The sequence below is a fragment of the Salvelinus fontinalis genome, chromosome 2 (assembly GCF_029448725.1).
Source record: "Salvelinus fontinalis isolate EN_2023a chromosome 2, ASM2944872v1, whole genome shotgun sequence".
Classification (NCBI taxonomy): Eukaryota; Metazoa; Chordata; class Actinopteri; order Salmoniformes; family Salmonidae; genus Salvelinus; species Salvelinus fontinalis.
This window is the reverse complement of record NC_074666.1, coordinates 66,931,296-66,944,438: the sequence shown is the minus strand read 5'-3', so window position 1 is coordinate 66,944,438 and position 13,143 is coordinate 66,931,296. Positions and strand designations below refer to the sequence as shown.

Below are 13,143 nucleotides of genomic sequence, written 5' to 3'. Positions count from 1 at the left end.
GGGCTTGTAGTAGATTGTATAACAGGTGGCAGACAATGTAGGAGAAGAAGACTTGTGAACTATATTGTCATTGTTTCTGAGAGGGACATTTATGACGAAATGTGAGGTATATAGACCAATGTACAGGAAATGATAGGCAGAACGTTCCGGTAAATAAACATTTGACTATTGTAGACTGGGCCTCTGTCTGTTTTTATTTCTATCAGTATCCTACAAATCCTGATATAGCAGACGGAGTAATTGAATTTAATAGGTTAAAGAACTTGAGAACTTAATTCTCCTAACAGGACCCTGGCAATTCCCAGCCCTATCAACTATGTGGGAAACTAGACTCACCGCTTCTCTCCTCCTCCTCTCCTGCTCGCGGCGTCGCGCTAGCTCCCTCTGCTGGTCCTGGGCTGAGGGCTGGGGCGGTGTGGGGGCCTGTGGCGGCTGGGGGAGGGCAGCGGGCTGGGCCTGGGGGGCTGGTGCCTGGGGTTGCTGCTGGGGCTGGGTGGCCTGGATGTGTTGCTGCTGCTCCAGACGTCTGCTTCGAGGCTCCTCATGAACCCTCCTCGACTGCTGCTGAGGCTCCAGGATATCCTCATCATCCCGGTCACGACCCCTGAGAGAGAGAGAGAGAGAGAGAGAGAGAGAGAGAGAGAGAGAGAGAGAGAGAGAGAGAGAGAGAGAGAGAGAGAGAGAGAGAGGAGTGAGTTTCACAAATTCTTTGTAGCACACATTCTCTTGACGACCAAGACTTACTCATAGAACAGCAAAGTGCTTCAATTTGACGAATTTTGTTCATTCACAGAGAGAGAGAGAGAGCAACAGAGAGAGAAAGAAATGAGCTTCGCAAAGGCGTGGTAGCTAACGTGGAATGTTCTTTCTCTCGACAATCCCGGATCCGCAAGACTCAGAACACCAAAGTGAAACTTCATTTGACAAATTTTGTTCGATCACACACAAAGAAAATGTATTGTCAAACATCGATGTACAAAAAGAAACATTGAAGGCAGGGTTGAAACACCTCAGAGTTTTTGTAGACGACCCAACTGTAATCCTCACCGTAATTTCTCCTGCTCCCGGCGCAGTTTGTCCCTCTCAGCCTGCTCTGCCTGGGCCTTAAGAGCCTTCTCCCTCTCCTCTTTCTCCCGGGCGGCCCGGCGGAACTGCTCGAAGCTGTCGCTAGACGACTTCACTGCAGACAAGGGCGCTGACGTGGACTTCTGGGCCAGGCTGGCCCACGAACCCATGTTCTTCAGTTTCACATCCTGACCGACGGATAGATGGACGGATGGCGACAGGCAGATGACAGCGAGGGAGGAGATTAAGGGAGAGCAGATATGTTAATATTTGACTCATCACATACCCAAACTATTGAAACGAGTGGCTATGATGGTATTCTCATAATAAGAGATAATATACAGAGTATACCAAACATTAGGAACATTGAGTTGCGCACCCCCCCCTAAGAGTGTTGGCCTAGTGACCTTTCGGTTACTAGGCCAACACTCTTAACCGCTGGGCTACCTGCCACCCATAGGCTTATAATACGGTGTACGTGTGTATGGCAACGTGCTGCTCTGCCTTCCACCCACCTGTACCTTTTTGGGGGCGACGGGCGTTTTGGGCTCCTGTTTGAACTTGTCCTTGTCTGGCAGGGAGGAGGAGGAGGAGGGAGGACCGCTGGGCTCTGAGGAACGGATGACCGGCCGAGAGCTGTCCATCGACTTCACATCTGATGCACGTAAACAGACACAAGGAATACAGAACATGTCAAAAAGAAAGACGTGTGTGCGCATTCGCTCGTTCGTTTTACACACAATCACGTTCCTTCTTATGGAACGTGTGTTTGTCTACAGATGAGCACTATTCCCACTTCCACACACAGTACACCCCCATAAATAGTACACCCACAAATAAAACACACTAGGCTGGGCAACATGACCAAAATATTTGACTGTATTTTATGTTTTTGAATCATAAAAGTTCTACATTTGCTTTATGAGTAGTTCATGACCCCAGGGTGGCAACACATACATGCTAAGTGTTTTTAAAATGGGTCTTTCTCCATTCTGATTGTTTTATACTGTTTCATCAAACTTAAACCCACATTTATTTGGCATATTCATCCATTTCCTGCACTCATTGGGGATCACTGGCACATAGGGCTGCACGATATGGGCAATAAATCTAGGCCTTGTTTTTAACCAAATGTTGACTTGCGATTTAGATCAAAACACTTTGAAGTTGTTGGAATCATGGAAAATAATGATTATTCTAATTCTATAGTTCAAATATAATAGTAGGTACTTTGAATACAGTGTTTGACATGACAAGGAATGAAAATGCCCAGGAGTTATTGTGACAGAGTAGAAACCAAAGTGTTGGTCAGTGTTTCCCAGGGGACCCATATAATCTTTGGCTACATTGAACGTTTTCTCTTACTTCATGTAGCTAACATTCATGGCTTGCCTATTCCTTTTTGATTTAGAAGACACTGATGCACAAACATGCAGATTTAGGCCTACACTAGCACAGAAATCAGGTTGTATTAGCTAGCTACATTTGTTCTGACACAGAACATTTATTAGCTAGCCAGCTGACTAGCGAATAGCAGCTAAGACGATTTATTTTAGCCAAAACTTGCCAACAAAAGACAAACTAGCTGTGTGCAGACTAAGAGAAACTAACAGTGTAATTGTAAAACCTTTGTGGATTTATATTTAGGAGAAAAGTGGAAAGCAGCATCGTTGTCATCGACGTCTTGTTGCATCTGCTGCATTGACTATGCAGACTCAAGTGGTCTCGTGTTCGAGCAACAACTGCACAACAGTCACTTGAGTGACAGGGGGGCGGGGCCTTGCTGAGAGAGTGAGAGCAACGACTCAAATAGCGGAGTAAACTATAAAAGAGGACGTTACACATGGCGGAGGTGCGTATTTAACAAACCAAACATTGAAATACCGTTATAGAAGGTAAAGTAAAAACCCAAACCAGTATATAGTAAAATACAGTATACCGCCCAGCCCTAACACACACACACAAAGTTTTGTATTGTTATCCTTGTGGGGACCAAAGAATTGATTCCCATCCAAAATCTTATTGTCCTTAACCTAACCTTAATTCCAAACCCTAACCCTTAAACCTAAAATAATTTTAAAAAATCCTTGTGGGGACCGGCAAAATATACCAGTGTACTCACTCTGCTGTGCGTGGCCTGGTAGAGAGGGCTTGCTGTGGCTGTCTGGGTGTTTGTGAGGGTCTTGTCTCATGGCTGGGCTGAAGGGCTCTCCTCCTCTCATCACCGGAGAGGGAGGCAACTTCTCTTCTTTCAAGGCTACTAGGGCCGGGGGCGCACGCTGCTCCTTCAACACACAGCACACGGCCGGACAGGGTTAACGGCACATTCTGGAAGATGTTCTGCTCTTCATTGGTCGTTTCGATGAATGATACACACCCATTACAAAACACACTCAGGATTGTGGCTTAAATGCTTGCTGTCCCTTTAACAAGCACATAGAAATGCAGGTTAACGCGTACGTTCCTCACACACAGAGGCTCTATCGAACTTCACACGGCACAAGCAGACAAGACCAGGGATTCAAATAGTGTGGTTTTCATTCAAATACTTTCAGCTGTTGTTTGAGCCTGCCTGCGGCGCACTTTGTGTTAGGACTAGTCAATGAACCCCATTGTGCCAGGCAAGCTCAAACAACCCAGCGCAGCTGTAGTACTTGAGAGAAAACATTATTTGAATGCGCGTTCGCAAAACCGATCCAGACTGACAGAAATAGAGACAGATACACACACACACACACATGCGCTACTCACTTTCTTGGGCTGCAGGTTGTGTGGCGGAGACTGGTGCGTTATGGGGGGATACTGGGGGAGGTGGGGGGAATGCATCATGATGGGGGAGGGGTTCTCCCTTAGGTGCCCTGTAGGCAGAACAGACGGAATGATTAGAATCACCATTTAGTCTGATTCAAAACCTAGAGCACAGTGTCCTAACATACCGAAACACACGACGGTCCAGGTTGTCTCTTTTGCAGTTACGCTGTATAGATTGCTATGTTATAATAATGTAGTTCCTGAGACACTACACACTTCTCCAGGTTTTGTGAGATCTGAGGTCTTCCAATCAACCAATTTAATCAACCAATCAACACTTGAGTCTCACCACTGTTATATGGATCAGCCTTGATCTGTCGAGGGGAGGGGTGTTGCTGTTGTTGGATGATGTGCTGTGCTTTGGCGGAGGCCTGCATTGACCCCTTGTGTTGCCCTGCAGCGGCCTGCCTGTCTGAGTGACCCGTCTGCTGTGCCACCGGCCCCTGGGAGGGGTAACCCATCTGGGCATGCTGCTGCAGGTGGCGGGCTACTTGGTGCGGGGGTAGGATCTGACGCGATGGGGGGATGGGCTTGGACTGGGGCTGGGGGGGCTGGACTGAGAGCTGGGGGGGCTGAAGAGAGGTCTGGGAGGGCTGGACCTAGGATAGGAGGATACAATCAATTTAATGTCCCAGAGGGCAAATTTTACCAAGACACAGTGACTGTATAAGAAATAAACAATGTACATTACAAACACAACATAAACAATACAAATATTATATACACATTATGTGTACCCAAAGAAGAGTAGCTGCTGCTTCTGCAAAAGCTAAAAGGGATCCAAATAAACTAGGGCTGACCCCATTTAGTCGGTTGGTCGATAGAATAAACAAAATCTGTCGACCAATAGCCTAACAGTTTATTTTCATGGTGCACAAGACACCCGTCTGATTTGCGCCCGTCTCGGTGGACTAATCCACTCTAAGACATATGTATATGACTATATTATGTACAAATAATGGTGCAATCTAATATTATTTTATAACAAATGCGCTTTCCCCCGCGTTGGATACGGTCACTGTCCGCAGTTTTTGAAACAATCTTTAGTGAAAGGTAGAATTGCTGCTTTTCCCTATGTTGCTATGTGTTTAATAGCAAAATTAACCAACATATTGGGATCGAGAACAACGCAGCAGCAGAATAGACAAGGTAACAGCCCTTGCCTTACGCCCTATTCAGATGGGACTTGTTTTACAGGGGGTGGTCAGGTAATGTAATTATGTGCACAAACACCACATCGGTAATTTTAGTCCGGTCCGAATTTGCACATGGCAGGAGAGAGTAACCATTCCAGCCAAGAGGGAGAGTTTTTATTTGGGGGGGGGGGGGGTCAGTTGGTTGAGGGGCAGCTCTCGGGGGAACTGTGGGAGGATATTGGATGATTGGTGGCCTGGCGGTTGGGAGTTTGGGCCGGTGGCCAATGGGTCGCTGGTTCGGGTCCCCGTTTTAACTTGGTGGGAGATCTGTTGAGGTGTCCTTTGGCTGGGTGCTTGACCCTGGGTGCTCCTGTGGGTCACTCTGGATGGGAGACGGTTAGATGACTGAATGTAATGTAAATGTTGAGGGGCTTCACTGCAGGTAGATTGCAGTGGTGGAAAAAGTATCCAATTTTCAAACTTGAGTAGAAGTAAAGATACCTTAAAAGATAATAAGTAAAAGTCACCCAGTAAAATACTGATTGAGTTAAAGTCTAAAAGTAGTTGGTTTTAAATGTACTTAAGTATCAAAAGTAAAAGTCTAAATCATTTAAAATGTCTTATATTAAGCAAACCAGAAAACACGATTTTGTGTTTTTTTAAAAATGTACAGATAGCCAGGGACACAGTTGAACACTCAGACATAATTCAAAGACGAAACATGTGTGTTTAGGGAGTCTGCCAGATCAGAGGCTGTAGGGAGGACCAGGGATGTTCTCTTGATAAGTCCGTGAATTAGACAATATTCCTGTTCTGCTAAGCATTCAAAATGTAATGAGTTCTTTTGGGTGTCAGGGAAAATATAATGTACTTCTTACTCCTTACTTTCTTTAGGAATGTAGTAGAGTAAAAGTTGTCAAAAAATATAAATAGTAAAGTACAGATACCCCAAAAAACTCTACTTTAAAGTATTTTTACTTAAGTACTTTACACCACTGGTAAATTCTATGTTTTCGTATTTTAAAAAACAATTCCAGCCAGAATAACCTACTGTTTTTGGCGAACTCTGATAATACTAGTTCCCTACGAATCGACATCCCTGTGTTTTGAGAGAAATGTCTGAGTTTGACAGGTGTTGCTCACAGGTTGCGGAAGAAAACAATAACTGATTCGATAAATTGAACGAAGTACGAAGGACCGAAATGCATCAACTTTCACAGTGAATGCTTTTGTAGAAATGGATTGAATATTGCCAAATCCATCAGTACAAAATAAATGTGCCTATCTAATGCAACCCTTGCTGTTAATAGACGTAAACGTTTGGAAATAAGTTGACTTTCGCATCCATAGCCTTAAAAATGCATCTCTAGTGCACTGTTTAGCTCACATCTGAAGGCTGGGGGGCATTTAGGACGTCTACTGCGGATTGCTAAAATATCCTAATGATTATGATCACACTTCCTCAATTTAAATTTTATGACGACACTATACCAAAAAATGGTTTGGTATGGTTTAGAAACTTGGGAGTTAAAAACCAAGCTCGAGTTAATAGTGTAGCCCTGTTATCACCTGGGCTTCCGTCATAACTCTCAATTTATCATTTAATAAAAATATATATATCATTACGGGAGTTTGGAAAAAAGTAATCCCGTCTGAATCGTCCTGTGGAATAATGGACATTCTGGAGTAATAATTACGTAACCAAAATTGTCTAGTAATAGAAGCCCCCTGCGAATAGGGCTTAGCCTAATTGTCTAAGCAAATTGAGGAGATAGCAAACCCCAACTTAATTAGGTCTATAAATCAATAGTCTAACTTAAATGTGCCTGGCTTTATAAAATCATCCACATGTACAATACCAGTCAAAAGTTTGGACTTACTCATTCAAGGGTTTTTCTTTATTTTTTACTAGCCATCAAAACTATGAAATAACCCATATGGAATCATATTTTTGAGATTCTTCAAAGTAATCTCCCTTTGCATTCACAGCTTTACACGCTCTTCCCATTCTCTCAACCAGCTTCATGAGGTAGTCACCTGGAATGCATTTCAATTAACAGGTGTGCCTTGTTAAAAGTTCATTTGTGGAATTTCTTTCCTCAATGCGTTTGAGCCAATCAGCTGTGTTGTGACAAGGTAGGGGTGGTATACAAAAGACAGCCCTATTTGGTAAAAGACCAAGTCCATATTATGGCAAGAACAGCTCAAATAAGCAAAGAGAAATGACCGTCCATCATTACTTTAAGACGTGAAGGTCAGTCAATCCTGAAATTTGAAAGTTTCTTCAAGTGCAGTCGCATAAACCATCAAGTGCTACGTTGAAGCTGTCTCTCAAGAGGACCACCACAGGAAAGGAAGACCCAGAGTAACCTCTGCTGCAGAGTATAAGTTCATTAGAGTTAACTGTACCTCAGATTGCAGCCCAAATAAATGCTTCACAGAGTTCAAGTAACAGACATCTCAACATCAACTATTCAGAGGAGACTGCGTGAATCAGGCCTTCATGGTCGAATTTCTGCAAAGAAACCACTACTAAAGGACACCAATTATAAGAAACTAGCTTGCGCCAAAAAACACACGCAATTGACATTAGACCGGTGGAAATCTGTCCTTTGGTCTGATGAGTCCAAATTTGAAATTTTTGGTTCCAACCTCCGTGTCTTTGTGAGACACAGAGTAGGTAAATGGATGATCTCCGCAAGTGTGGTTCCCACCATGATGCATGGGGAGGGGAGGTAATGGTGTGGTGGTGCTTTGCTGGTGAATTCAAGGCACACTTAACCAGCATGGCTACCACAGCATTCTGCAGCGATACCCCATCCCATCTGGTTTGTACTTAGTGGGACTATCATTTGTTTTTGAACAGAACAATGACCCAACACACCTCCACAGTGTGTAAGGGCTATTTGACCAAGAAAGAGAGTGATGGAGTGCTGCATCAGATCACCTGGCCTCCACAATCCCCGACCTCAACCCAAATGAGATGGTTTGGGATGAGTCGGACCGCAGAGTGAAGGAAAAGCAGCCAACAAGTGTTCAGCATATGTGGGAACTCCTTCAAGACCGTTGGAAAAGCATTCCAGATAAAGCTGGTTGAGAGAATGCCAAGTGTGTGCAAAGCTGTCAAGGCAAAGGGTGGCTCATTTGAAGAAACTAAAATGTATTTCTATTTGTTTAACACTATTGGTTACTATTGGTTCATAGTTTTGATGTCTCTACTATTATTCTACAATGTAGAAAAATAGTAAAATAAATAAAAAACCATGAATGAGTAGGTGTATCCAAACTTTGGACTGGTACTGTATCTAAAGAAATAAGACAGATCTTGCTTCTGTTGCCTGTGAGTGTTTAATAGCCTACTGATTACGTGAGCACCAAGCCTCATGAAACGGGCAAAATGTTGGATAAAGCAATTTCATAGATTTGTCCGTTTTTAATCTTTGTTATGCTGTAATAAAGGCTTTACAATTTCTGTTACCAACAGACTGGCATTACTTATTGTTTACCCTGTTCCAAACAGGAAGAAAAATTATATTGTAATCTTACAGCACCTGTTGGTCACACATAATATACACGCAGCTCTCGCTCCTATACCCTCCTTTCGCTTGATCTCATTATTACAATCATTATTATGATCATCATTATAATAAGTCATGTCGTGATTCTTAGTAGGCTTTGTAGAGTAGCCTTGTACAACCACCATCGAGCTGTAGGCCTAACAGCACGTCCTGTTCAGTCTTATTACCGTAACTTAAGGCCTATATTTCAATATATAGTCTAATGTATCAATCAATCATTTATAAGAGACGTTCATGCTTTGAAATGCAATCAAGCATTTTAGTTTTAAAACAAAGGGAGCTTTGAATAATTAGCCTCAACAAGAAATAAACCGCAATGCATGCAACTGTTTTTAGTCTGCTGTAATAAATGCTTTAAATAAATAAAAATATTAGTTAGAACAGACTCTCTGGTACACTTATTTAGTGTTGTTTACACTGTTCCAAATGGTCAAAAAAATATAATAAAATAATGTGTTCGGCACTCACGCAACGCTTGCTCCTATACCCTCCTTTTTCTTGATCTCCAGTAGCTTCCACAACCAAGTCAAATGTCTTCCACTGATCTGACTTCCCCTTTCCCTCCTGAGCAACCAGTAAACATTCACCCGGTTCAAGTTTATTTTTCACGTCCTCTGCATCCATTTCTCTGTCGAGATTACCGTGTTGGGAGTTTATTATCACCAATTCATTGATGTGATTATTATAGGCTATAGGTCAGGCTCTAGTGGTCACATGCATGCATGCGGTGCTTACATGTTTCACGTAAAGAGAGCAAGGCTTGAGGGAATAGGGAAAGTTTTTCCTAAACAAATGAGGGATTTCGGTAACAGAACTTCTCAGTCAGGAACAAGTTAAGAAACTAAATGGCTGTAATGATGTTGCAGCTTCAGCACGGACAGCGCAATAAACACTTGCTGGGCTGTCTTTCGCTGCAGTAGGGAGGAGAGCGAGACAACGTGCGCCAGTCACACAGGCACTCACTGTCTTTAAAGAGGCTGATGGTCACACTGTGTTGAGCCATTTGTGTCTTAATTATTTAATCAAACAGTGTGCTTAAAGCATCAGACAAGCTCAGTGCATATGTAGTTAGTTTTATTCAAACACCTAGGTTGTGTCTGCCTATATATGGAAAAATAGGTTTAAACGTTTCAACCAATGGATTGAACATGTCGACTCTCGGTCGACCAATATTATTATTTTTTGTCGGGAGCAGCCCTAAAAGAAACATATTACACACATCAACATATACACAATACAGACCTGTACAGACTGCAGGAGGGGAGCCTGGTTCTGTTGTTGGCGAACCTGGAGAGACTGCATGATCTGCTGGGGATTGTGTGGTTGCTGGCCAGGTCTTCCCTGGCTCTGTCCCTGCTGCAGGTAGAGATGCATCTGGGGTAAGGGTGGAATCACCTCCTCATCGTCCTCCAGGAGCATCTGGGGGGGCTGGGAGGACAGCAGGCCCTGAGGGGTGAGGGTGGGAGGGGACAAGGGCCGCTGCTGCAGGGACTGGGGGGGGGTGGGGTGGAGGATGTGGGGTGGGAGGTGGTGCTGGGGTGGAGGGGCTTGTGGCTGAAGCTGTTGTTGTTGTTGTTGTTGTTGTTGTAGGGATGGCTGGGGCGGTGGTTGCTGCTGCTGGGGGGGTTTGGGAGGTAGAGCTGCTGCCCTGTGGCTGGGTCGAGACGGCTGCTGAGGCAAGGCGTTGTGCAAAGCTACAGGTGAAGAGGAGGAAGGTAAACAATGACAAAATGTGGTTAGGAGTCAGGATGTAAACATCACAATGAAAAAAGTCAAAAGGACTGCCCAGTTAATCTAATCCTAGGTCAATAAATGCTCAGGATTTTTTTTTTAGGAAGCCTTCAGGTAACAAGGAACCGATTTATTGCAGAACTGGGTGCAGAAAGTATTTTCTTTCAAATACTTTGTTTGCATTGGATCGATCCCGCCCAGTGCACCAGATGGGTGGCGTTAACACATTCTGGACTATTCCATTGGCCCCATTACGCCAGGCAAGCTCAATCAACCACAACTCAAATATTAGAAAGAAATACAAAAAGACTATCTGGCAGGTGTGTCTCGAAGAGGCCGGGACTTACCTGGGTTAGGGTTGGGGAGGATGGGGTGCTGGTTGAGAAATGGGTGCGTCTCCGGGGACACGGGCCCTGGTGCGGAATGAGCGTTGAGGTGGGGGGGCACGGCAGGCGACGAGGAGTGGTGGTGCTGGGACAGGTGCATGAGGGGCTGCTGGCCAAAGTGGGGCAGCGAATCAAACGTGTTCTCCAGCAGCTGGGAGGACTCCAACGCCGTGACCGTTACCTAGACATTACACACAAGCGCCATCATACACTGAACTTCACTGCTGCACTTTTCAGTGATGCCAAATGCTTTTTTAATCAGCTGTGTAGTCCCGCTGTACAGTCACCATCCCTATCAAATCGTATTGATCGCATACACATATTTAGCAGATGTTATTGCGGGTGTAGTGAAATGCCCTAAAATATATGTTATGTATATCGTCTTGCTGTTGTTTTTAAATCCTGTAATGAGCTTTTACAAAAACAGACCAAACCAAATGCTATCGTGTCATATCTTTAGGACCACATATGAAATAAGCATTCGAGCTGTGTTTCTATCCTGGATAATTGATCATGTATGTAATGTTAAGTACCTTAAATAAATCCTGCACTTGCCTTTTCCTACTAGAACTGACTTTGCTGAGGGAAAATGTACTTAGGACTGTGATGTGGTTATCTGAATGACCAAAATGTTAAATATGTTGTCGTCTCCGGCTGGAGCAGCCTACTACTTTTAGTTATCTAATAAATCAATCAATCAAATCTTACCGGGGGAGGAGGGGCCATGTAGGTGGCAGGGGGGGGGTTATGTTGCTGTTGCTTCAGGTGAATGCTGGGCTGTAGGACAGGAGCCTGGGCGTGAGGGTGGCCCTGGGGGACCGGACCAGCTCCAGACATGGCATGGTGGAGATGGGGCTTCTTCCCTTCGTTGGTCCCGTGGCCTTTCTTCTGTTTCTGTTTAGGAGCCACTCCTGACAAGAGAAGGGCGAGAGGAGATCCTGACTACTGAACGAAGCTTTCGTCTATCAATTCTGAATACGTGATAAAAATCTGTTGTTTAAACACAGCCACAATGTGAGCTAGTCAAATATTCAAGTATTGACCATGGTATACGCATGAGGTAAATAACGAGGCACGTGTGAAATACCTCAATGCTACGATTCAAACCAAAGAAGATAATAAAGGCGTAAAAAAAACATTTGAGGAGTGAAATGAGAAGGGCTTGCAGCGTGTCCCTACCCTTCTCCTCATCACTGTCTGAGGAGCTGGAGTCGCTGCTGTCCGAGTCAGAGGAGGAGCTGGCCTTGGTCTTGGCGGCCGTCATGGCCTCCATGGTCTTCTCTGCCACTATAGGAGAGGGAAGCATGTGACTCGACATCTTCTCAAGACAAACTATCTTCCACTAACATGTTAGGTCAATATAACACACTGCATTGCTCAAAGTTAAAGGAAACCACTTGGTAAAACAATATATATATATATTTTTAAGTGTGACCTATGAGCTAGAGGAAAGCTGTGGAAAAGTTATCTTAACAATACCTCGTTATTCATGTTTTGTAACTGTAATTTTGGGATTAATTTGAATTAATGATGCAACATTATTCAATTACAAGTGATTTGTAGGGGGTCGGGAGTTTCTGTTTGGCCACAGGGGGAGGCAAATATACGCATGTTGAGACTCACCAGGAACCTTCTTCTTGTTCTTGCGGAGGCACGACGACACGTATCTCTCCAGCTCTCTCAGCGTGGACGGCTTGAGCGTCTCAAAGTCGATCTCGATCTCGTCGGGGTTGGAGTTCTTCAGCGAGGGCTCTCTGGACTGGATGATGTGGACCACACGACCCAGCTTGTCGCCGGGCAGCTTGTTGATGTCCAGACTCAGCTGCCTCTTCTCCTCGTACGACATGGGCTTACCCTTCTCCCCGGGGGCTCCGGCTGCAGCCGGGTCCTCCTCCAGGCCCTCCCCCAAGCCAGACACGGGCTGCAGAGCTGGGGGCTGCAGTGCTGCCTGATGGCCCAGGGCTGCAGAGCGGTTGTTCTTCACCGCACCTCCCTCCTTCTTACTGCAAGATCAGAGCAGAATATATAAACCATCAGTACTATTTCAACTGGAAGAGAATAACCTTTCTATTCCAATGTCCAAACAAGCATACTACTTCAAAAGAAGTAGTGAATTCTAAGTAGTACGCCAGTATATGGGACATTGTAATGTAGCCACAGTAACATAACATCTCCGTGAAATGCAGAAAGAGCCCAAAGGCAGAGGGAGAAACAAATCATGTTACCACACTTGCCGTGGAAATGAGACAGAAGCTTATAAAAACAACAACAAAACAGGTTCATGAAGTAATTTGACAAAGGCAATCAAGCGCTTTGAGGTCAGCAACGTTTATAACGTGTCAATACAATCCATGCGCTCAGCAAATTCTGTGTCCTCTTGTAAATGTCACAGGTCCTGACTTCTGTACTAATGCCACAGCTAAGACAGAAATTCCC

At 44.4% G+C, this 13,143-nt stretch overlaps 1 protein-coding gene across 4 annotated transcripts in view; it reads right to left on the bottom strand.

Moving 5' to 3' along the window:
• Positions 1–13,143, bottom strand: part of brd4 (bromodomain containing 4) — a 62,871-nt gene that overhangs the window by 4,176 nt on the left and 45,552 nt on the right. For 2 of the 4 annotated variants that reach the window (XM_055883069.1, XM_055883043.1), the window contains 11 exons: positions 12,331–12,710; positions 11,887–11,994; positions 11,416–11,618; positions 10,669–10,888; positions 9,833–10,284; positions 4,166–4,475; positions 3,817–3,923; positions 3,188–3,350; positions 1,581–1,720; positions 1,048–1,253; positions 337–604 (listed from right to left, as the gene is read on the bottom strand). In XM_055883069.1, coding sequence (XP_055739044.1) covers positions 337–604; positions 1,048–1,253; positions 1,581–1,720; positions 3,188–3,350; positions 3,817–3,923; positions 4,166–4,475; positions 9,833–10,284; positions 10,669–10,888; positions 11,416–11,618; positions 11,887–11,994; positions 12,331–12,710 — 2,557 coding nt within the window. The remainder of the gene's footprint in view (positions 1–336; positions 605–1,047; positions 1,254–1,580; positions 1,721–3,187; positions 3,351–3,816; positions 3,924–4,165; positions 4,476–9,832; positions 10,285–10,668; positions 10,889–11,415; positions 11,619–11,886; positions 11,995–12,330; positions 12,711–13,143) is intronic. The other 2 variants (XM_055883061.1, XM_055883053.1) reach the window with 2 other exon arrangements.